Below are 24,534 nucleotides of genomic sequence, written 5' to 3'. Positions count from 1 at the left end.
TTTGTTATTTTCCAAGTATTTCTACAGCACTTGTGTGCTGTACATTAAGAAAACTATATTATACCATGTGCGATGTTTCCAGGTTCAATAACATTTATAATGAGATGTTTTCAATATAAAGAGTGTCTATACTCAGAAGTTTATTTTTAATTATTGAATTATTTAAAACTTACATGGTTCAGAATTTTAAAAACAGATACTTCATAAATGCAATAAATATATTTCAGTTACGTGTTTTATCAGAATGGAAAGCTTAAGAAAATCTGCGATTTTGAGTTCTTTCTATATACTACCAGAGAGATTAATACATGTGTTTGATTAATGTTTTTGATAACTCTAATTGCAGAAATGTCCAGAAAATGACATACGAAGTTGCTGCCTCACAGAAATTAAGCAGACAGAAGAAAAATACACAGAAACATTGGAGTCAATAGAAAAAGTAAGTTATCGGGTATTATTTTTGATGCCTAAGTACTGCACTTTATAGTTAATATAGAAGACTCACTGTGTCTACTGTGTGTGTATTTTTAAGTTTCAGTAGAACTTAGGATTTAAGGATCTCGAAGCAGATTTATACATTCCACAACTAGCTACTGACTTCTTCGTATCTGAATGGCACTGTGTTAGACGCCAAGGATATAGCAGGAAACACAACAAAACTCTGGTTCTCATGATACTCTCTCTCTCCCATGGGAGGGTTTATAATTTAAGCAAATAAGTGTGCCAGGTGGTGATAAATTCTCGGAAGAAAAATCAGTCAAGGAAAGAGGACAGAGAGTGATGGGTGTGGACTGGTTTTATTTTATGTAAAGTGATAATGGAAGGTATGTGGTAAGATCACATTGAAGCAGACAGCTGAGGGAATTGAGGGAGCAAGCCGTGCCAACATCCCAGAGATGACAGTTTCTGGGAGGAAGGCCCTCTGATGAGACCGTGTTCCGCATGTTTCAAGGAACAGCAGTAGCCCAGGTGGCTGAAGCAACATGAGTGAAGAGAAGCAGTGAGCGCAGAGAGCCGGTGAGCCACCGCGTCCGTGGGGGGCATAGAGAACACTAGCTCAGAGCTGGAGTGTGTGAGTAAAAGAAGGGATACGATCTAATAATGTACGTTTTTCACAGCTCGTTCTGACTTTTTGGGAGAAAAGTTAGAATGCTAGTGCAGTAACTGGATTGACAGAACATGATAGTATTTGTAGAGCTGGTGGGGAATGGTCAGATTCTGAATACATTTTGCAAGTAGAGCCAAGTGGATTAGATGATGAACTAGGTGCAGGATGTCTGAGAAAGAGAGAGATCAGGAATGCTAGGTTTATAGCATGAATAACTGCCTGAGTGGTGCAGATTGTCCCTGAGATGGGGAGGACAGGTTTGGGAACCACGAGTCTGTGGGGACATACTAAATTTGCAATACCTCTCAGCTTCCAAGGGGCTGTGTTGAGGAGGGAGTTAGATATATGACGCTGGCATTAAGGGGAAAACTTGAACTGACAAATACGTTAGGCATTTATCATGATGCTATGGAATCTAAGGCCATGGTACTGAATGAATTCACCTAGGGAATGAATGTTGATAGAGGAGAGGTTCAAGGCCACCTCTGACAACTTCCGCATTTAGAGGTCAGGGAAATGAGAACCAGGAGAAAGTTTTGGACATTTAGGAAAAGAGCTGAAGGTGTGGAAGAATTGTTCAGGAGGGGGGTAGGAGTAAATGGGCTAGGGAAATGTAGGATTATGTGGTATCACAGGCTCAATTGAAAATTAGACTGTCAGTCTAGTTCATGTTTAACTTCTTCGGTACAGGCACAACATATATAACGAGCTAGATTTAACCAGGGTTTTTCTTCTTCCAGAAAAGCACAGTGGAAGAGGAGAGTAGAGGGTTAAGGGTGTATGCAGGCAAGTGATTCTGATGATGGTTTATGGAATGTGAACGGGGTAGGAAGGGAAGTGAGGACATGAGAGACATAGGTGGTAGTGGTCAGAGAGTTGATTGCTTGAAATTAATGCTGTAGAGCCTTGTAGTTCTTGATAATGAGAAGGTCTTGGGATATGACCACCAGAGTAGGGAGCTGAGCTAAGATGGAACACAAGATTACTGGAAGACAAGGAACTGAAAGGCCAGGCTATTGGAAGGATCATCTGCACATACTGAGATTGCCAGGAATGGACGTTGGAGTGGTAAGGGAAAGCAATATGGCAGGCCAAGAACTAAAATTCTGAAGGAATGAAGGGGATTATCCATAGATTGCACAAGTAGATACTTGATCTCAGGAATCTAGAATTTTCTACAAGGCATTTGAGGGATATTTATATCAGTCCTCTATCTCCAAAATACTGCCTTTTCTTTTTTTTCCCCCAATTCAGCGAGTAGTGTTCTTTTTTTCTTTCTTTCAGAAGTATTTATTGTCAAAACCTCTTATTCTATACTTTAAATGTGTTAACCTGTGTTATGTCTTTATATCTCTATTCAAGTATTAAATCTTTAAGATGGAGAAAACAGTTTTTGCTTTTTTCTTGGTATTATTTATATGCATAAACATTTGACTTTCAATAAATGTTATTTGTTGATGAAAAACTATTATTAGGGTAAGCTGTGCTTAATTCTTACTTCTCTGTTCTATCCTTTTAGTATTTCATGGCACCACTAAAAAGATTTCTGACAGCAGCAGAATTTGATTCAGTATTCATCAACATTCCTGTAAGTAAAAATATGCTAGCTTAAATTGTGGGATGCTTCTATAAAATCCCCATCTTCTTATTGGGTTCCAGATTCCTATTTTAATATTTTCCTGTATTCTTTAAGAATTTTAACTCTATTTCTTGCCTCCCGGTTTCTTATATCCTTTTTTTCTAGAAATAAAGGATACGTCTTCAGCTAAAGTCAGTTGAGATGTAAACTGAACACGCAGGGATAAGATTCGTGTATTATCCTTAACTGCTTGTCAGGAAGAGGTCATCTGAGTTAGAGAATCCCTGGAGCCACTGTCTGTCTGTCGTGTGGGAGTCCCCCTTATGCCCCACTCCCCGCTCTTCTGGTACTCCAGCCCCTCAACCCCGTCCTATAGACGCTGCTCTGAGGGCGTCAGTTTCTCCACTTCCTAGGCCTCTGCCCTGTGGTGCTTTCTGCCTCCACTTTCAGTTGTACTAACCTTACCTTCCATTTCTGAAGTGCACTCCTTCCTTACTGTTTACGAGTCCATTTTAGTGGTTAGATGTGAGGAGATTTTCTTCACATTTATGCGAGCATTTTGAATTTCAGAGCCCCCTACAATTATTTTACATAATTTTAAAGGATAATTACCTAGAAGCATTGAAACCAAATGGTGTGCCAAGCGGGATCATACTAGGCAAGATTCAAGTTCCAGAACCTCTAAACCCGGCTTGGGTTTGAATATATAGCTTAGGTATACGATATGTAAGGTTTTGTGCACAAGCTTGCTTGTTTCCCCTGAAAGTTCCCTACTCCTTTGGTTCTGTCACATTCAGTGTCGACGTGCATCAGTCAGGTTATTGCCCTTGTCCCTGATTTTGGCCCGAAGATCTTCTCATTGACTCGTAGCATAGCAGGAAGGAAGAAGTCACACTATCAGGTGAACGTTTAGCGTAAAGCAAACCGCACTTTCTAGGAAGGTGAGCATCTGGAACCACCTCTCTGCTCGCAGCATAACATAGGGCTCATTTGACAGTCCTTACTCTTAGGGCTTTCACAGGCTCTTCCACAAAATGACAGGGCCAACATATTCCTGTTTCCTGTCCACCCTGCTAGGGAAAGAGCTTGCCGTGAAGTCAGTGTGGGCACCAAGGTACAGGCAAGGGATAATGGGAGAATTGGCACCTAGATTAGAATTTCCTCATTTCCTGGCTGTGACTTGTATTTACCGCCTGACTGAAAATTACTTGCTTATCAAGAAGAAGGTGAAATTCTGACTTCCGAGTTGCTCTAGTAAACTGCTTAGTACAATTTATCTGCTCTTTATTTATGCCATTAGTTGTCTGGTTTCAAGTAATTTAGTGTGATGATTGTTAGCTGAGCACCAGGACACCACTAATTGACCAAGGTGCAAATCTACATTTTTATGTCCCAAGGACATGAATCATTACTTTATTCCGTCAATAAAACATTAAGCACTTGGATAGTTTTATTTAAAAAATTAAAGTGATTATAATGAAAATGAGCTGTACATATTTTTATACAAGGAATAAATTACCCTTTAATAAGTAGTGAGATAATTTTTTTTCCCCACAGCACACTGACGATTCAAGTCCAATCTGAAACTGCTGCTTTCTATGCACTTGGCCTGTCTGTCCCTCCTCTTCCCTCCCCTTCTCTCCTTTTCTCTCTCCTTCCCCTTTCTTTCCCCTCTCTCTCCTCCTTTTCCCTTCTCCACTTCCTCCTGTCTTTATCTGTGGTAGCAGGTTTTATATTGAGGGTTTTCGGCATATCCTTGAATGACAAGTCTAGCAACAGTAGAGATTTTAGGTTTGGGGTGAGATATATATATATTTGGTCCTGATTTCTAATTAACTTTGACATGTTTTTTTGTTTTTTTCTTTCCTAAGGAACTTGTAAAAGTTCATCGGAACCTAATGCAGGAGATTCATGATTCCATTGTAAATAAAAATGACCAGAACTTGTATCAAGTTTTCATTAACTACAAGGAAAGGTAACTTCTAACTTTTTTCTTTCTTTTTAGAACTTTTTTTTTTTTTAAAGATTTTATTTATTCGACAGAGATAGAGACAGCCAGCGAGAGAGGGAACACAAGCAGGGGGAGTAGGAGAGGAAGAAGCAGGCTCACAGCAGAGGAGCCTGATGTGGGGCTCGATCCCATTAACGCCGGGATCACGCCCTGAGCGGAAGGCAGACGCTTAACCGCTGTGCCACCCAGGTGCCCCTCTTTTTAGAACTTTTAAATGTTGTAGCAATCAGCCTGTGGATTATAATGAGAGTTAGTATTGAAATTGCTCATAAATAACGATTACTGCTGTCCATTAAGATACCGCCTGGGTAGTAATTAGAACAGGGGACAGTTAATCTCGGTAGTAGTTTGAGCTCTCTATTGTATCAAGAAAAAGGAAAAACAAAAACAAGGATCCAGAGTTTTGCACTGCAAGTCAGAGAGTTCAGGTTCTTTTATAGACCCTTTATTCCTGAGTTCTGTAGTTTTCAGGAAGTCATTTTAATTCTCTGAGCCGCCTTTTCTCCATCTGCAAATGTTGGGAGTAGATTAGTTGGTGCCTAGTGCTTGTTTCCACTCCCATATTTTATAATTCTCTCTTTAAGGCAGTTTCCCTTTCTAAGTTTGGAAAAAAAAAATCTTCTGAACAACTCATGTGAGTTAAAGTACCAAGAAATTTCACTTAAAATATCAATCTCTCTTTAAATCAAGCACTGTAGTTCCTAGTGCTAAGAAGTGGCTCATGACTAGCTTTGCCTCAACAACGTTAGATAAACATGAACTTATTAGTTTTTTTTTTCCCCAGTGAAAAATGAAAAGAAACGATAAATTACCCAACCTTTTTGTAAAACATCTCTATTACTCTATAGCCACCCTTCCTGAAGCGGCCTCAGACCCCATGCAGTATGAATTCTCTTCTATCCGGCGCCGTTCAGGCCTCTCATTTGCTCCCGATTTTTAGATAATGTGTTTTCCTTAATTAAAAAGCAGGAAAGAGTAGGAGGTTTATTAATGAGTGGAGTCATGAGTGGTGATTAAATAAAATCGTAGTACAAAGTAAAACTGTTTCTGAGTACTCGTAAACAGTAAAAAGTTGATCTTTAATAGGAACCTAAACAGAAATTTTTAATTTTGTTTTTGTGATGTTCATGCGCTATCAATGTTAACAGTCATTAAGCTGGTTTGTAAAATCTACCTGCTGTAAAAATGCTCAGTGGGATTAATCCCATTCAAATTTAGAAATATTAGCCCTTTTAATAGCATGATACGAGTGACCCTTATTCTGTGACTGTGCATGTGGTGTGTGTTTAAAAGAAGTGAGAAAGCGGAGGCTCGGAGAGATGACAAGAAGTTTGCCCAGGGCCATGTAGGCAGTTAGAGACACAGGACAGGTGAAGTTTGCTCTAATTCTCCCCAGCTGTGGTTCTAAATAGAGGGGAATTCTGCCTCTTCACCTTCCATTTTATTCTGGCTTTTCTGTCCTATAAATCTCTCTCCTTTTTTCCCTTTCAGGTTGGTTATTTACGGGCAGTACTGCAGTGGAGTGGAGTCAGCCATCTCTAGTTTAGACAACATTTCTAAGACAAAGGAAGATGTAAAGCTGAAATTAGAGGTACCTGTTTATTTTTTGTTTGTTTATGAATCAAGTCAGCTACACCTAAAAGAAGGGGAAGAAGATGGCGAATGAGCAAAATGGGTGAAAGGGAATGGGAGACACAGGCTTCCAGTTATGGAAGGAATAAGTCGTGAAAATACAAGGCACAGTGTAAGGACTGCAGTCAGTGTTATTGTAATAGTGATGTAAGGAGACTGATGGCAGCTACCCTTACAGTGAACACAGCACCGTGTGGAAACTTGTCCTATCACTAAGCTGTGCACCTGAAACTAAGGAAACGTGTGCCAGCCATACCCCCAAAAAAGAATAAGAACAAAAATAGATCTATTCCTTTTCAAGAGCAGTGCAATAGTAAATTTCTCCACGTATTCTACATATAATTTAATATTTTCATAGCTAGCTGCATAAAAAATATGATAGTAATAATATTACAGTAAAATCTGTGACTTATGGCTCTCTGTCTTACATGTATTATCTCGTTAGATCCTTATGACTCTGTGAGATACGTACAATTAATTTTCTTCCCTTATGGATGAGAACGCTGAGGTTCAGAGAGATTATGAGTAATTTGCGCAGGTTAGGGAGAGGTACAGGATAAGGAAGATATATGGGAGATAATGTACATGGAGATTAAAAATGGTTATTAAAAATATAAGACATTTAGGATCAGGTGTATAAAAAGGGCATGAATATTGTCCATAAGAGGGAAGACAAGACAGACACAAGTAAGATTAAGTCGTATGTGACGAGCAATAATAGGGCTCCACGAGTAAGACTGATCACTTCAGTACAGCTAGAATGTGGGAGATTTCTCTGGAGAGGTAGTATTTGAGTTAGGTCGCCAAAGAATGGGATGAGTCTTGACAGGTGAGATTCCATGGAGAGCATTCTGACCAGATGAGTTGGGAAGGTTTGAAAAATGAAGAGTAGGCTAGAATAAACAGAGCACATGGTAGCAATGGAGAATCTGCACATTGTGTTATTTTTGTGTGTGTGTGCGTATCATTTCTTTTTCACAAGAAGAGTTTGGACTTTCAAAGAACTTTTGCAAAAGATCATATTATATATGAATTATCATCCCAACTATATTATCCATGTGCTTGATTTTTCTTAAATGTTGGGTAGAGATACATAGTCAACTCTTAAATGGCTGTGTTTGACTTAGTTGAGTCTCTGGTGTCCCCTTTGCTGTCTTTGTTCAATGTAGCAGTGAGGTCAGGTGATGAAAGGGAAAAATAAAAGAGGCACGTGATTTTCAAATTAGAACTCTTTCGTTGTTTTTAGCATATTTGGTATGATTTAATAACTCCCACAGAGGGGCACTATTGGTTAGAAAGTTTACACATCAATAGACTATAAAGTAACTGTACTAACTCTCTATCATGGATCTTTTCCCCATACTTCTTACAATCCCCTGGTGATGCGGACTTTATGCCTGCTGGTAGCTTGAGTCACTGTTGGATAATATCCTGGCAACCCCGTTTAGTGTAAAGGGTTCCTGCTCCTCTTGGGAGAATAGAACCTCAGAAGCCTAGAGTTATAAGCTACCTTTACTCAAAGTATGATGGTCAGATAAAACTTTACAATTCATACAACTAGTTCCTAACCGAGCTACCGATAGAGCAGTTTTTTTGTTTCGTTTTGTTTTTTTTTTAAACAAAGATATAAAACTCTGGCTCAAGATAGGAGTCAGTCAAACCTCCATTGTATTCAGCATTGTTGGGATGTTCCTCTCCCTTCCTTCAGAGTCACAGTCAGTGTCCTGCCTATGATACACTCTGGGACTCCAGGGACATAGTTTGTATGATCACTGTCCATCTGAGGGAAAGAGAGAACCTCCGGCTGAGTTTGGATGGCCCTGGGGAAGGGTCTACTGGCTGTCCGTTTTTGCCTGAAAAGTCACTACTTCTGACCCAGGACCCTGATTTGCAAGTATTTAATCCAACACTTACTGTGACACCTCGATAGTTATTCTTTGCTGGGACTGTCCTCTGCAACTCCTGGCATGATAAAGGGAAAGCTGCCCTAGTCACGGTGTGTCTCTGGTTCCTTCATGTCTTCAGTATTTGCTTTTTTTGAGAGCATGCGTGAGTGGTGGGGAGGGGCAGAGGGAGTGGGAGACAGAGAATCTCTAGGACCCTGAGATCATGACCTGAGCCAAAATCAAGAGTCGGACGCTTAACTGACTGAGTCACCCAGGAGCCTCATGTCTTCAGTTTTGTGGTTACTTTTGCTCTTCGTGATTTTTGTCTTTTTTCTTTTCTATTTTTGAACCAGGAAAACATAGGGCCAAGGGTAACAGTCTCTTTGTCTCGCCCTGGAAGCTGGCTCATCCCTATTCCTTTATTTTCTTCTCAGTTAGAATTGGAGTTTAGCTAAGCATGTGACTGGATGTTTTGGAAGACTCATTTCTATCCTTTATTTACTTTCAATACTGATAAGCATTTCACACCTCAGATTCAAACCCTCCCCCCGCTTGTAGGAAATGCTAGCAATGTTAGTTTTTTTTACTTCCTCAGCCTGTGACTTTGAACTTAAAGGAATGAATTCTTTCCCCAGTAGTTTTAAACTGACTTCTATAATATAACAAAGTGAATTTTAAATGTGCAATATTTCTCTAACACTATGTTAAGATGCCATATATATATATGAAGTTTAAGGTACACCCTCAGTTCCAAGGAGCTTAACATGCAGCTAGGGAGATGAGACTCATTCATTATAATAATCTTAACAGTTTAACCTCCTATTTGAGACCCATGATCCAGAACTCGCCACAATCTGTAGAAGCAAGAAATCAGTTGACAGAGTTATTCTTCCCAGTGAACTGCTGCAATTGACAAGACATGAGCTAACATGTCCAGATTTGTGTCCCTAGTTCTTAAGACCTGTAGTCAAATACTCATTAAGTCACTCTGGTCATTAGAGCAAATGGTGTTTACTTTGTAGCTCCTGATAATATATCCTTCCGTGTGCCAGAAAAGCTAAGTGTGGGCAAAGGGAAAACAAACTCAGGAACAAAGCAGTATTTTTTTTTTTTTAATANCATGCAGCTAGGGAGATGAGACTCATTCATTATAATAATCTTAACAGTTTAACCTCCTATTTGAGACCCATGATCCAGAACTCGCCACAATCTGTAGAAGCAAGAAATCAGTTGACAGAGTTATTCTTCCCAGTGAACTGCTGCAATTGACAAGACATGAGCTAACATGTCCAGATTTGTGTCCCTAGTTCTTAAGACCTGTAGTCAAATGCTCATTAAGTCACTCTGGTCATTAGAGCAAATGGTGTTTACTTTGTAGCTCCTGATAATATATCCTTCCGTGTGCCAGAAAAGCTAAGTGTGGGCAAAGGGAAAACAAACTCAGGAACAAAGCAGTATTTTTTTTTTAATGCAACTCTTTCTATGAACTGGAAAATTCCTTGGTCTGGGATGTACAGTTGTCTGAGGATTTTGGACTTAGTTTCTCGATAATAATAATTTTATGGAATTTGGTTATTTTTTAAAGCTAGATCACAAATATGTGAGAAATGGTAAAATCAGAAATGCAACTTGTTCAAGGTTGCAGAGCCAAGCCTTGATTTGAATTCACGCTTTGATACTTCAGAGTGCTTTCCTCAAAGTCAGAGTACTTTCCTCAAAGCCACAGTTAATGTCAAAAGAATGGACACAAGTCAATACTATTTTTAGATAAGCTTTTAAGAAAGAGTGTGAGATGAAAAAAAAAAAATGAGGCTTTTGAAACTTTGAATCCAGTAATTTATACTTTAACAAGTTTTTTGAGTCAATCATTCCATTTCATTCAGTTTCACAAAAATGTATTAAGCAAGTGCTAGATTCTTAAAGCTGTAAAAGAGATAATATATTGGGAAGATATCGTGTACAACAAAAGTTAAAATGCCGACAAGGCACAGAGGGAGAGCACAGTTTTGGTTGGGTTTATCACAAAAGGCCTAGATGTATAGTTCTTAGAGAGGATGATGAATTTTGTTGGAAACTGGACCAAGCACGTGGTGGTTGGGGAGAACAGAATGAACCAGGGCGTGCCAGTGCGGAAGGCACATGGCCAGTTTGATGAGTGGGGACTTGTTCTTGATGCTTGGCCCACAGGCTGGCTGGGGGTGATTGGTAGAAGGTAGAGCTGTAAGGGTAAGTAGAAGACCTCAGAGAGCCATTAGAGAAAATAATTTTCATGCAGAAAATAGTTCTGCTTAATGAGTCATTTTAGAGTTGAAATGCTACAAGGTTTATTTGTCTTTTGGGTTTTTAATTAGATACTGTTTTCCAAAAAAGGATTATTAAGAAGGAAAATAAGATATTTGTTATATAATAACAGTTTTGTTTATGGCCTCTGCATCTTTCAGTGCTTGCTTTAGGACTCCCTTTGATAAAAGTAACAAAGTTTTTTAATTTCATTAGGAATGTTCCAAAAGAGCAAATAATGGAAAATTCACTCTTCGAGATTTACTTGTGGTTCCTATGCAACGTGTTTTAAAGTATCACCTTCTCCTCCAGGTATATAACTTAAAACTGTCAGTTTATGTGTTCATTTATTCACTTAACAAAGTGTTCATGAAGCATCAGTTATGCCCCATATACCCCATGTTTGGGGCTGTAATACACCCCTTGTGATTTTTCAATGATTAGTATAGCTAAGTGGGAAATAACAGAAGAGCTGGAAACTTTTTCTTCCTTTTAGCAAAGATGATCCTGTATCCTACACAAAGTCACTTTTTGTGTCCTCCAAACAGAACTGGCTCCAAAAAAATAAAAAATAATAAAAAAAAACAAGGCAAACGAAAAGATTCCTTTAACCAATGTTCTTAGCAGGAATCATTTATTAGAATCTGTGCTGCAATACCCCTGATTTTTGGCAGGTTAAGTGTTTTGGACTTTTTGCCTTATAACCATAAACTAAAAAAGAATTCTGTCACATTCCATGTTGCTTTCTGCTATAGTAAATTATGATAAGACGTGTATTTTGAAGTGATTCTTGTTATAACCACAAAGCTTATGGTTTCCACAGTTAGTCCTCTAATGAGGGTGGAGAGTCTTATAAATTTAATTTGATAGCTGTACCAGGAGGCTCATTAGTTCTGCTCCAAGGAAATGTCTTACCGTATTAGTCTGTCAACTCTGCTGATGCTTGTGAAACGTCATTTTTAAAAAGATCTACTACCTGTATGTGAAATATAATTTTGAGTCTGCTGCGCTTTATACATCTCGTATATTAAATTTCTTGAACTGTAGTCGCAAAATTATTAGTCATCTCTATTTTTGTTCTACCGAGAAATCAGAAAAATTCAAACCCTGATTATTTCTTAAAAATGCATTAAAACATTTATGAGATCTAAACTCAAAGCAACTTAATCAAATTGGATTTTATGAAAAAATAATGAGGACTTAAGCAATCAGTTTCTGAGACATTATAAAACTAAAAACACAGATCTTCATATTATCTTCAAAATAAGATAATTTATTTTGTAACTTTGGTACAGTCAAATATCAATTGACGAATATAAAAGGTGCAGTTTTCAAGAAACATCTATTTTGGTCATTTATGAAGTTCTAGAGAGACTTATAAAAGTTTAAAATATGACTATACCTTTTTGAAATTCAGACTTCTTTCGTAATCCCTCTTGGATTGTTGTATATTTTAAATTTCAAAAGAATGTTTAGTTTTATGATTTTTTTTTAAATAGGGAAATTTTTATTTGGGTAACAGATAAAAATTCTAGCAATGTTTCTCCATCTTGATAGTGTAGAGTAGAATTTGTCTAATGTTTAGACTTTTGTTGAATTAATGTGGTATGAATTTGAGCATTTCCTACTTACTGCTATACTTTAGTGGGGAAATAATTTTTGAAATACTTTATGGTGTGAATCATAGATTTATAAAATTAGAATATTTGAGAGTGGGGGATTTGAAACTTTGGACATATCATTAGTAAATGATCATTAGTTAAGGAAAAGTAAAAATAGAAGTAAAAGAATATTGGACAAATTTACTATGCTTAACAAATCTGATGGCTGTAGGTCCTCTTTTATAACTGGAAACACTACTGATACTAAACTCAGCAAAAATTTTTGAGCGGCTCCCCTGTTCAACACACAGTGTTAGGCATTCATGATATAAAACAGCACTTGCCTCCCCGCGCTGATAAAGCTCCCTGTTTAGATAGGAAAGATGAAATGTAAGCTTCCAGGTGCCATACAATGTGATAGGTATGCAGAAAGTTTGGAGGTAGTACAAATAAAGGCCTGGTTAATTATGCCTGGGGAGGCTAGGGACTTCTGGAGGCCTCTGTCATGGAAAGCTTCACTGAGGAGCGAGTCTTGAACTGGCTGTGAAGGGAACAGTAAGAGTTCAATAGGTGCATCAGAGAGGAAGGGCTTTCTAAGGAGAGCAAACAGCATGCCTAATGGGATCAGACATTAGAACGTATTTTGAGAATTGCAGTTAGTTTAATATGGATAGACTATAGGTTGTTTGGGTGGCGTGGAGAGAGAAGTTGGGGGAGGTTCCCAGTATTTCGACCATGAAGGGTCTAAGGGGTATGGATGACGACCTGAAACTTTTGTGGGCATCACAGAAGTCTAAATAGGGTAGAGACAGGATCCAATTTATATATTAGACGCCTAGCTCTGATGTCAATAGAATGAATAGATTGCAGTCTAGAGAGGCTACAAGTCAGAAGCCAATTTAAAATAACCCATTTGAAAAATAGTAAGGACATGAACCAGTGTAGTGGCAGTGAGGATGGTTTCCAGGGGAGAGATCAAAGTCAGTATCACCAGAACATATTTGGGAAAGGGGCACCTGGGACACTTTTTAGTTTTTGGCTAGGTGATTCCACTGATGGAGGTGCCATCATTCAATAAAACATAACCAGGAACCAGAGTAGGGTTGTAGGTGAACGTGCCTTAAGTTCGGAATTGGGTTAGATGGGCTTGTGAGATACCCAGGTAGAACTGTTTAGCTGGACAGAAGAGTCTGGAACTCAGGCGTGAGCTCTGGGTTAGAGCACATTCCTTTGAGAGTGATTGTCTTAGTAGGTGAGAGTTGACGTCGTGGAGATGATCGTGATAGAATTTGTAGAGTATGTACAGTAAGAATAACAGAAGACTAAGGTGAAAATCTAGGAAATGGTAACTTTTGAAGGTGCAGATAGAGAAGGAAGTATGAAACACTGGTGAATCGGCAGAAATTTAAGATGGACTAACCAACAACAATAGCAACAAACAAAAGATCCTATCGTCCGTGAAGCCAAGGGAGAGGAGTAGTCATCAGAATCAGTTGGCAATGAGGGATCTTTCATGACATTTGGGAAGGATGTCAGTTTAATGGTGGGGGAGAGAACTCAGGTTCATCTTTGAAAAGAAAGTGTTTCCAACCATTGTCTCATGTTCTTTTGGTCTCTGGTTGCTCTTCTTACAGTTTGAGATTTTTTTCATGAAAATAAAGCCTAGTTAAGTTGCATCAGATTTATTACATTATGGTGCAAATAGTGATAAAAATGGCTTATTTTTNGAAAGTGTTTCCAACCATTGTCTCATGTTCTTTTGGTCTCTGGTTGCTCTTCTTACAGTTTGAGATTTTTTTTATTAAAATAAAGCCTAGTTAAGTGGCATCAGATTTATTACATTATGGTGCAAATAGTGATAAAAATGGCTTATTTTTAAAAAAATGTTTCTTTTACTTTGGTTTTAATTGATGGAAGTCGTACTGAACTGTATCTTCCAAATAGGAATTGGTCAAACATACCACTGATCCTATGGAGAAGGCAAATCTGAAACTGGCTCTTGATGCAATGAAGGTAAGGCAAATGTACCATTAACTTCTCTGTATTTTTTATTCATGCCTAAAAACAATAGAATACAAACTGCTAATGCATATGTATGATATGCTGATATATTATAATATATAAGTATTTGTATAGTTTTGTATTTGGTGGGGAGAGTTGGATATTTTTTTAAAGATTTATTTATTTATTTTAAAGGGAGTGAGCGTATGCGAGTCGGGGGAGGGCAGAGGGAGAGAATCTTCAAGCAGAGTCCTGAGCTGAGCATGGAGCCCGTTGGACCCCAATGCGGGGTTGATCTCACAACCCTGAGATCGTGACCTGAGCCAAAATCAAGAGTCGGACACTTAACTGACAGAGCCACCCAGGCACCCCAGAGAACTGGGCATTTTTAACTGGAATGGATGTCCTTGCATGGATTTAATTGTTAGAGATACATAAAACCAAGAGGTGCATTGAAATAACTTTTGTTATTTATGAGAGTATGACAACTCTTACAACCACCGGGAATAATTTAATATTATGGTTTTATTTCACATTCTTTTTGTGGTTACTAATAGAAAACTGTTGGCTTGTGTAAGCAGCAGGTCAGCTGGTGACTTCAGAACACTGGTGTGACTTATTTTCCCCCGGTGAGAATATCTGCCAGGTTCACCTTCGTGTGCATTAGCACACGTGGATTTCAGTTTGGGTTTCTATTTTTAGGTAAATCTGAAAATCAAGAACTAGAAGTAGATAAAGGCAGACTTTTAAACATATTGGGCAATCTGTAATACCCCAATTTCTCTGTTGTGCTGCACGTTGACTTTGAAAGAAATATTTGCCCCTAACTTATAAGCAAATACTCATTCTCAAAAGAAAATGCCAGTGTGACTAGACTCAGAATGATGCTAATGGCTTCTCTGTGTCCCTGGGCCAGGGTCAGTGTTGGCCCTGCTGTTTAGCTGGTTTTATTTAGTATCCTGATAGGAACCATCACACAATTATGTGTTACTCTTTTCAGAAGTCATACCAAGTTTCCAATTTTTAAAGAAATCATTTATAGATACATCCTATGAAAAGTCAGACTTTCATTTAGAACAAAGTTAGGAACTGCTTTTTGTCCGAGTTCTGTTCCTACTGTTGCAGATGAATTTAAGAGGGTAGAGGAAAAAAAGAAAACCCAGAAAACAGGAAAATCTAGAGCACGTATAATAAAAATAGCCTACTTACAGTATGGAAAGATTAGCTAATGTTTCCTCAAATATGAGAAAAGACATTTTAAAGTAGGTGAAGAAGGCACATAGAGAAATGTGTCCAGCATTGTTTGTTCACTTTTAATTCTTAGTGCTCTGAAGTTTTTCTCCTCTCCTTTGCTTCTCCTTCATTACCTCTTCAGAATTGAACTGGCTGCCTTGACTGAGCTCCCAGGAACTAAGACTCTAACTGGTTGCAGAACACAGTCCTGCTGGACTCATTGTCTAACTTTTAGTTACTTTTTTCTCCCAGCTAATCCTTCATTATTGCATTATTGACCTTAATGTAACCCGTGGAAGAATGTGATTCTCTCAAGGTCAGTTACGAAGTGCTTGGAATTTGCATTCTCCTGACCTAGTTTCCTTTTGTTGTTCTGCAGGGTGGCAGATTTTGTTTGTTTTTGTTTTTTATCTTTGCTCTTCTCAGTGGTAAATGACAACTCTTTAGTCTTCCCAGCTGTACTCCAGACATTTTAAAATTGCTTTTGAGATGCAGCTTTGATGGATTGGACGTTCATTTTATTGTCATTGAAAAGTTATGGTGATTACTTCTCCTGCTAATGAAATTAATGATGTGTTTTCTTTCAAACAGTTTTCGTCTCTTCTCCAGTCTTATCATGACTTCTTTTTGTACCCTTCTCTTTATTCTTTAGGACTTGGCACAATATGTGAATGAAGTGAAAAGAGATAATGAGACCCTTCGTGAAATTAAACAGTTTCAGCTCTCTATAGAAAATCTGGTATGTAATTATCCTTCTATCCAGCTTCCCTAACCCACAAATCAGAGGACATTCTACAAGTTGTTTTTGAAGAAAAGATAGTTTACCTTGAAGTTTCTGTTGTTGTAGGTTTCTTCCTGATTCTTGTTTGGCATCACCCACATGGATGTCTCGTGGCGCCTGTGACACGCGGGCCATTGTCCAAGGACTTTCTGCCTTTGCTTGTCCCTCTCTCTTTAATCACACGATGCCTCTTCGTCTGGCTGTGTAAATTCTAAACGTTGGAGTTCATTTTCTTTCTTTCTTTCCCTTACCCCATACATACTCATGGCTGATTCCTACTAATGTATTCGTTTTCTCTGTGGTTACTGGGTGACGACTGTGTGCCGGGACATTTTGCTTGTGGCCAGGGCTGTAACTTAGAACAGCATGGTCTCCCGGTTGAAGAGGCAGTAAGAAGAGAGTTTAAAAGGGCTCTACTGAGATTCATGCTGTGAACAGGGTGGGGCAGCAGAGGGTAATGAGAGAGTCCTCGTTTGGATGAGGTGGTTAGAAATAGTCCTTCTGAGTCATGCTTCTCTTGAACCTGAAGCATAAGAAGGAGCCGTTAGTGGAGAGATCTGGGGAGAGGCTTCCAGACAGAAGCCACAGCAACTGAAATGCCCAGAGATGGGCCAGAGCCTGGGGTGTTCCAGAGGTTGAAAGGCAGGAGTGGCTGTGTGAGAGGCTCGGAGGTGGGAGAGAGGTGGGTGGGGGACCATGGCCCCCAGCCTTATAGGCCAGGGCATGGACCTGGGTTTTACTGTGATTACAATGGGAAGCTAGTAAAGGCTTCTCCCGGAGAGTTTCATTCTGACTTACATTTCAAGAAAACTCTTCTAGCAGGCATTCCAGCAGGCAGGCCGGTCAGGTCAGCGGGTTGTTGGGTTGGTTTCAAGAAAGAGTTGGTGGAGGCCTGGATGGAGCTGCGGGCAGTGAAAATAGAGATACACATGTGAAGGAAAGACACTTTTCTTGGTGGAACAGTTTTATTGCCGCTTTCTCTGAAACATCTTTTCACATGTACAGTCATGTCCCCCTTTCAGGACCTCATCTGCCACCTTTCCAATCACAGAAGCCTCCCGCCATTCCTTCACATAGTTGTGTTTCCAGAGGGCGGACTTCTTAATTCGTTCTGTTTCCCAACCTTGTCAGCATTTGCCATTGCCTTCAGGATTCAGTCAACATTCCTTAGCATGACATTTAAAGCCCTCAGTGATTTGGGCTTTAATTGCTTTGCTGAACTCACCCAGCTACTACCTGCCCAGATACTTTACTTGTGGCTCTCCTGCGGTGTTGTAAGGTCTCTAATTTGCCGTACATTTTTATCAGTCTGCCTTTGATGATAGTAATGTCAAAGCCTAGGATGTCTTCTCATCATTTCCTATCAAACTCCTTCAAGATCCAACCTAAAATAATTCTTTCCCTGATCTCCCATTATTACTTTCTCTTTGTAATTCCATAGCACATTGCCTCGACAGCTGTTTAGGAGTGTGTGTGTGTGTGTGTGTGTGTGTGTGTGTGTGTGTGTGTGAAATACATATGACATTTATCATTTTTATAAATGTACAATTTTGTGACATTAAATACATTCATGTTTTTAGGCAGCCATCACCACTGTCCATCTCCAGAACCCTCTTCATCTTGTAAAACTGAAGCTCTGTGCTCACTAAAAACTAACTGTCCATTCTCCCTTCTCCCAGCCCCTGGCAACCACCATTTTACTTTGTCTTTGTGAACTTGACTGCATTCATCCTTGTTGTAGCATGTATCAGAATTTCATTTTTTAAAAGAATATCCTTTTTAAGGCTTTAAAATATAACATTGATTTTATATACCCCACATTTTGATTATCCATTCATCTGTCTATGGACACTTGGATTTCTTCCCCCTTTTGGCTTTGTGAATAATGCTGCTATGAACATGGGTGTACAAATATATGCTCGAGTCCCTGCTTTCACTTCTTTTGGTTATATACCCAGAAGTGGAATTGCTGGATTGTGTGGTAATTCTGGGTTTAATTTTTTGAGGACTAGCCATATTGTCTTTCACAGTGACTGCCCGATTTTACATTCCTACCAGCAATACACAGGAGTTCAACATCTCCACATCCTCACCAACACTTGTTCTTTTCCTTTCTTCTTCTTTTTTCTTTTTTAAAAAATATCTATCCAAATGGGTACAAAGTAGTATCTTATTATGGTTTTGACTTTGTCTTTCCCTAATGATTGGGGATATTGAATATCTTTTCATATGCCTTTTGGCCAGTTGTATATCTTTCTGGAGAAATGTCTATTCAAGTCCTTTGCCTATTTTTGAATCAGGACTGCTTGTATTTTGTTGTTGTTGAGTTATAGGAGTTATTTATATATTCTGGATATCAATTCTTGTCACACATTTTGTTTGCAAGTATTCTCTGCCATTCTGTAGCTTGCCTTTTCACTCTGTTGATAGTATCCTTGCATAAAATTTTTTAATTTGGATGAATTTCAACTTACTGGCCTTTTGTTGACAATGCTTTTGGTGGTATATCTAAGAAATTATTGCAAAATCCAGTGTCATAAAACTTACCCCTGTGTTTTCATTTAAGAGTTTCCTATTTTTAGTTCTTTGATCAATGTGGTATGCTGTATAAGGTAAGGGTCCAACTTCATTTTTTTGCGTGTGCATATCCAGTTTCCCCAGAATCATTTGTTGAAAAGGCTCTCCTTTCCCCATTGAATGATCTTGGTACTGTTTTCAAAAATCCTTTGGCCATATATATGAGGGCCTGTTTCCAGGTGTTCTGTTCCGTTGGTCTAGAAGTCTGTCTTTGTGCAAGTGCCGCGCTGTTTTGACTACCATAGTTTTGTAATAAGGTTTGAAATCAGGAAGACTAAGACCCCAACTTTGTTCTTTTTCAAGATTGTTTTGCCTGTTAAGGGTCCTTTGAGATTCCATATAAATTTTAGGATGGAGTTTTCTATTTCTGCAAAATACATCATGGGGACTTTGAGAGGGAATGTCTATTTTTATACTTTCTTGCAGTACAGCTAATTAGTTACATATCTGTGTCCTTTATTAGACTGTAACCTCCTAGATGTTAGTGATAATTTTCAGTCAATTCTTTTTCCCCTTAGCACCTTGTACAGTAGGTGTTCATAAATACTTAATTCTTTTATTGTCTGCCTCTGGGGAAATGGTTCATTATGTTTAATCATTAAGTCATACTTTTCATTCTTGAGATCTTAGCTCGAGGAAGCTATCCTTGACTTCCTAGAACAAATTAAGCCCCCGGCAATGCATGTTTCCTATACTCTTTCTTCATGGCAGTTACACATTTGTAATTATATACTTGTGTGAATATTGTTTCCCCCCCTGGGCAGGGGGATATTTTGCCCAAACCTACTACCATGTTTGGCACACAGTGGGTGCTCGATAAGTATTAGTTGCTGTAACTTTGTTGTTATTTGAATTCTTCCAGTTAATTCTTGCTTTTAGTAGCTAACTTCCCTATTAAGGTTATAAGTAAAATTAATTAATGTCCTCCGTATACCTCGTAGGCTGTCCAAGGACAGACTGTTTTTGAAAGTGTATCATATAGACCTGAGCTTTTTAGACTAAATGTGCTAAAAAATGTAAAATGATAAAACTTGTAGTGTAATAAGGTAGCTGTCCCTAGCAAATATCCTCACTAATATTCATTCGTTTTTACATGATTATGAAAAACTGAGACGTGTAAATTTTATATTTTAGAACCAACCAGTTTTGCTTTTTGGACGACCTCAGGGAGATGGTGAAATTCGAATAACTACTCTAGACAAGCATACGAAACAAGAAAGGTGAGAAAAGAGGAGCAGTACGTATTTTCAGAATAAGTGGTTAGTATCAGAAGATTGAGAAAACAAGTCTAGGACAAAGGAGGGAAACAGAGGAAGAGAAATAAGGGGACAGAACAACCTATGATTTTCTACAATTTTCTCATAGATACGTTAGGTCTTTTCCTCTTTGTTTTGGTATCTATTGATTTGTCTAAGTTCTTAAGAGGGATATGACAAATATAGAATGTCAGCTGAGTCTCAAAGGGAAACACTGAAATGAGAGTAGAGATAAAGTAATGGACAATGCAGTTGTTTGATTTCTCTCTTTGGTATGCATTTGAAAACAACTAAAAATACAAAATGCCCTAAGAAGGAAGTCTACGTGGGGACCATTTCGTGATATTTTCTTGAGGGCAGTTCAGGTTAGTGAGCTTGGCCTGGTATTCCAGATTATATACATAGAACTGCTAAACTGATTGATTTGGTTAAAATGGTCATTTTCTGGAAACTTTGGAGTGAGAAAGTCAGCCAGCAGGGGACAGTGTCAGCTCTTGCTTCCAACTTGATATCCAGGCTCCATAGGGAGCTCCCAGGAGACGCCTCTCCTTTTCAGCCTCTCCAGGAAAATAGTCTGAAAGTGCTGCAAGTTTTAGAGCTATGTGAGTGTATCATCGTCATTATCATTATTTAAAAATGTATACATGTTAGTTCCTGAGAATTTCCGAAAAGATAAAAATATTGGTATTGGATGATGGGATTCCAAGATTTGTTTTTCTCCCCCAATTACACTGTTTTTAAGAATTGAGAGCAATATGAACACATAAATTTAACTGTAATTTTTCTAGTTTACATTTGGCTCATACGCTGCTCCGCTTGTGTTTCAGGTGGTCTGTAAAGTCATGAGGAGCGACATAGGGGGTAAAAGTGCAGGTTCCACAATTAGGTCCAGTGTGAATCCTGCTCCACACCTCACTAGCTTTGCGACCTTGAGCAAATTATTTAACTTCTCTAATCCTCAGTTTCCTCCCCAAAAAAATGAAGATGAGAATAATACCTCAGCAGATGGTCCCGGGGATTTAAATGAAGTGAGTCATCTTTGTGAAAGGGATGGACGCTTCTCAACACCTTCTGGCTGACTCCTAGAAACCTCAGAAGTTAACTGCTGTTGTTGTCATTAGTATTCTGTAAATGTCTAGCTTTTAAACTGGAAAAAAAAAAATTGCTCCTGGACACTTTGTGGTTTATCTGAGTTGTTCCTGACAGCAACTCTGTAATGTGTATATTCTAACTATAATTTTGCATATTTTTTGAAATGAAACTAAGGTTGAGTAAGGCCATTCATTCCATAAAGGGTAGTGCCAGGGTATGCACAGTTCATTCTTTTCCGTATGCAACATTACATTTGTCTTTAACTCAAAGAAACAATGTTTGGTTGGTTTAATTAAATTTTACCAAGGAAAAGTTAACATACATGCTTCCAAATCATTTTAAATCTCTCTCTCTCTCTCTCTCTCTCTCTCTCTCTCTCTCAGGCATATCTTCTTATTTGACTTGGCAGTGATTGTATGTAAAAGAAAAGGCGATAACTATGAAATGAAGGAAATAATAGATCTTCAGCAGTACAAAATAGCCAACAATCCTACAACTGATAAAGAAAATAAAAAGGTGAATTTTTGAAAATTAATTACTGTAATTTACTCATAACTTTGACTATTCAAGGAAAGTATGTTAATGCATTAATATGAGAGGGCTTATCGATGCCGGCGATTTTTCTTTCTAGACATTGATTAGGAGCAGGGTTCTGTGAGAAATAATTGGACAGTGCCACAACTGATAATGATCACTGTAATGCCTTAATGGTCAAGTATAACGCATTTGGCATGAAAACTGTTAGAGATACAAAGTCGACTACCAAAATCTGTTCACAATTTGTGTGCTGATAATGTTACGAGCGGTTTGTGGGTGATTACGGTGGTGGTTTAGTGCACTTGGAAGTGTGATGTCATAACTGAATGATACATGTTAACCTGAGGAATATTAATTTCAACAGTGGTCTTATGGCTTCTACCTCATCCATACCCAAGGACAAAACGGGTTAGAATTTTATTGCAAAACAAAAGATTTAAAGAAAAAATGGCTGGAACAGTTTGAGATGGCTTTGTGAGTATTTTTACTTTTAAAAGTGCTTTTTCTACTATTTACATCTCTTGTGAATAATGAACTGTCCATAAATGTGCTGCAATCCTTGTAGCGTGTATACGGAGATTGTGGTAACACTTTGAGCGTGAGTGCTCCCGGCTGTCTGCTTGATCCCTTCGGTCTCCTAGGAGAGAGGCTTTGGCAAATTTCTTCACGAAAAAGAAAGAGGGAGCTCTAACCTTCTGTTTGACTTTCTTCTCATGGGCATATTTTAATTCTTCAGCTTTCTGCAGCCCATGAAAATATTAGCTATTCTAATGATAAACTTTTGATATAATTACCGTATTTTATATAGATCTTTAAACTAGAAATAGCTCGCAAACACACACATTCATACTTGCACATATCTTATTTTTAAAAGAAAGATTCATTTCTTCCCCTCATTTGTTTTTTAACTCATTTATTGTTTGAGTCCTAGATACATTGCTTGATGTGTTCAGTGAATGTTTTAAGCTTGATTTCTTTCCGTGTTCTTTCCTTTTATAAAAGTGGAAGCTCAAGAAAGAGGTGGGAAATAAGTCAGATCTGTTTGAAAAGGAATGGCATAAAGAGATGTAATTACACAGGAACATGTTATTATAGGGGTTTCTTTTTAGTTTTGATGTTTTGATGAGTGAAAAAAAAAAATCTGCAGAGGAGGGAAGTTAAATTTCTTGTCCAGAGCAGGCAGGCTCCTTGGACTGTAAAATAGGCATGCCAATTAACATTTTGTTCAGTTGCCATAAATCAAACAACTTAACACTGGATTTAAGAGATTTGACAAGATGGATGCTTTTATCCCGTTTGTGTAAAAAACAAACCTGGGGTGGGTAGACGAGGGGTGGTCTGGTGGCTCAGGTCTTCTGCTCTCCATTATCCGCGTTTGGCTTCGGTGCTCAGGGTTGCTCACTTTGTTGTCCAAGGTAGCTGCTGGAGCTCCAGTTATAAAATCTACATTCTAGGCAACAGAAGGTGACCCCTTACTCTAAAGGATCTCTTGCAGATATGTCGCAATCTTCTGTTACATAACACTTACCAGAACTTAGCCATGTGGCCACATCTGTCAAGGGAGCCTAGGAAATATAATCTTTATTCCAGGCAGGATTGTGCCTCGCTGAGAATCAAGGTTCTTTTATGGAAAAAAGGAGGAATCTGTAGTTGTAGACGACGACCGTCACTGCTCGATCGTTATATCCCTACAGGAGTATGCGTGGATCTAAACTGTCCCACCACAAGAAAGATGGCTGTACCACACCCAGGGAGACGGGGATTTTTCATCGAGCGTTTTCCAGGCACCTCACCAATATAATTAAACCTTCAAGTGGCTGTTTGTATTTCAGAATTCCATTGACTGCCCATGCAGATGGTGAGAGGGTGGAAGTACCTTTTTTGAGAATTGCTCAAAGTCGAAGTTGAGGGCTTCTATAAGCAGGGATGATGCCAATTATGGCAAAGTAAAATTAGTTAGGATTTTACTCAAGCATCAGAATATTTCATTATTTTATTTCTTCCCCTCTTTTTTGAAGCTCGTTATGCAGAAAAGCCCTGCTTCCAGCTCTGTAAGCAGCTCTTGCTTGTCTTGTACCCAGGAAAATAGAATAATCTAGGTTAAGTCCTGAAGCTTAGGACATTACCTATGGTTCAAATTTTGCTATTTTATCCATTATCTAAAGTTCTAGTACTCTTCTTCTCTAAGCCATGGAGAATAAAAGAAAACTAAGAAATCTGGCAGCATTCATGGTGGCCCATGGAAAACAATAAGCCTTGGGTACCCCCTCAAGCTGGCTTCTGCCAGTCTCTTTAGCATTAACATGGGACATCTAGGTCCTCCTAGAGCATTCTGGAGTGTTGCTTTAAGTAACTCAGGGAAGGAAAGGGAGGCATCGGTGGGAGGGTGGTGGGAAATCAAGGGAGGTGATATTTTAAGACTGATGAGATGCTTGCCAGTTCTATTTACAGAAGATGGCAGTTCTGCTGTTTATAGGATGATTGGATCATTTTCATTTTTAAAAAAAATTGCAAATCACCTTTAAGAGGTTTAAAATACCGCTTTTAATTTAGAACATTAAAAAAGACTATAGAAAAGCATGAATACCAATAAACAGTAAGTATCCAGTAAACGCAAATCATCTCCCCAGAGGTGACCTAAATCTCAGCCTGTGTCTTTCCCAAACACATCCCATCCCTGCTCAGTAGCTGTGTTCTCTGACCTTCTTTGGCTGTAACCACTTCCAGCATTTAGAATACGCAGAGAACCACATCAGAACTTGGCAAACCTCCGTAAGAAAGGCTGAACAAAGAGAAAAGCAGCAGTGACCCACTTGGATAGGGCAGGGAGAAGAATGTTTTTTTCTTTTTCTCCTGTGAGAAGAAGTGGTAGCTGGACGGATCGCCCTTGAGGTTGTTGGAACAGTTACAGAACCAAATAAGGTTGGGAACCATAGTTCTGGGGTGCCCTGCTCTGAAGA

At 38.7% G+C, this 24,534-nt stretch overlaps 1 protein-coding gene across 1 annotated transcript in view; it reads left to right on the top strand.

Annotated features, from left to right (window-relative positions):
- Positions 1–24,534, top strand: part of VAV3 (vav guanine nucleotide exchange factor 3) — a 349,804-nt gene that overhangs the window by 169,407 nt on the left and 155,863 nt on the right. The window contains exons 8-16 of the mRNA XM_002928305.4: positions 2,628–2,696; positions 4,559–4,662; positions 6,190–6,289; positions 10,713–10,808; positions 14,042–14,110; positions 15,984–16,070; positions 19,824–19,909; positions 21,421–21,553; positions 21,939–22,048. Coding sequence (XP_002928351.2) covers positions 2,628–2,696; positions 4,559–4,662; positions 6,190–6,289; positions 10,713–10,808; positions 14,042–14,110; positions 15,984–16,070; positions 19,824–19,909; positions 21,421–21,553; positions 21,939–22,048 — 854 coding nt within the window. The remainder of the gene's footprint in view (positions 1–2,627; positions 2,697–4,558; positions 4,663–6,189; positions 6,290–10,712; positions 10,809–14,041; positions 14,111–15,983; positions 16,071–19,823; positions 19,910–21,420; positions 21,554–21,938; positions 22,049–24,534) is intronic.

Source organism: Ailuropoda melanoleuca, chromosome 2 (assembly GCF_002007445.2).
Source record: "Ailuropoda melanoleuca isolate Jingjing chromosome 2, ASM200744v2, whole genome shotgun sequence".
Classification (NCBI taxonomy): Eukaryota; Metazoa; Chordata; class Mammalia; order Carnivora; family Ursidae; genus Ailuropoda; species Ailuropoda melanoleuca.
Note: the sequence above shows the minus strand (reverse complement) of the source record. Positions and strands in the feature narration are given on the sequence as shown.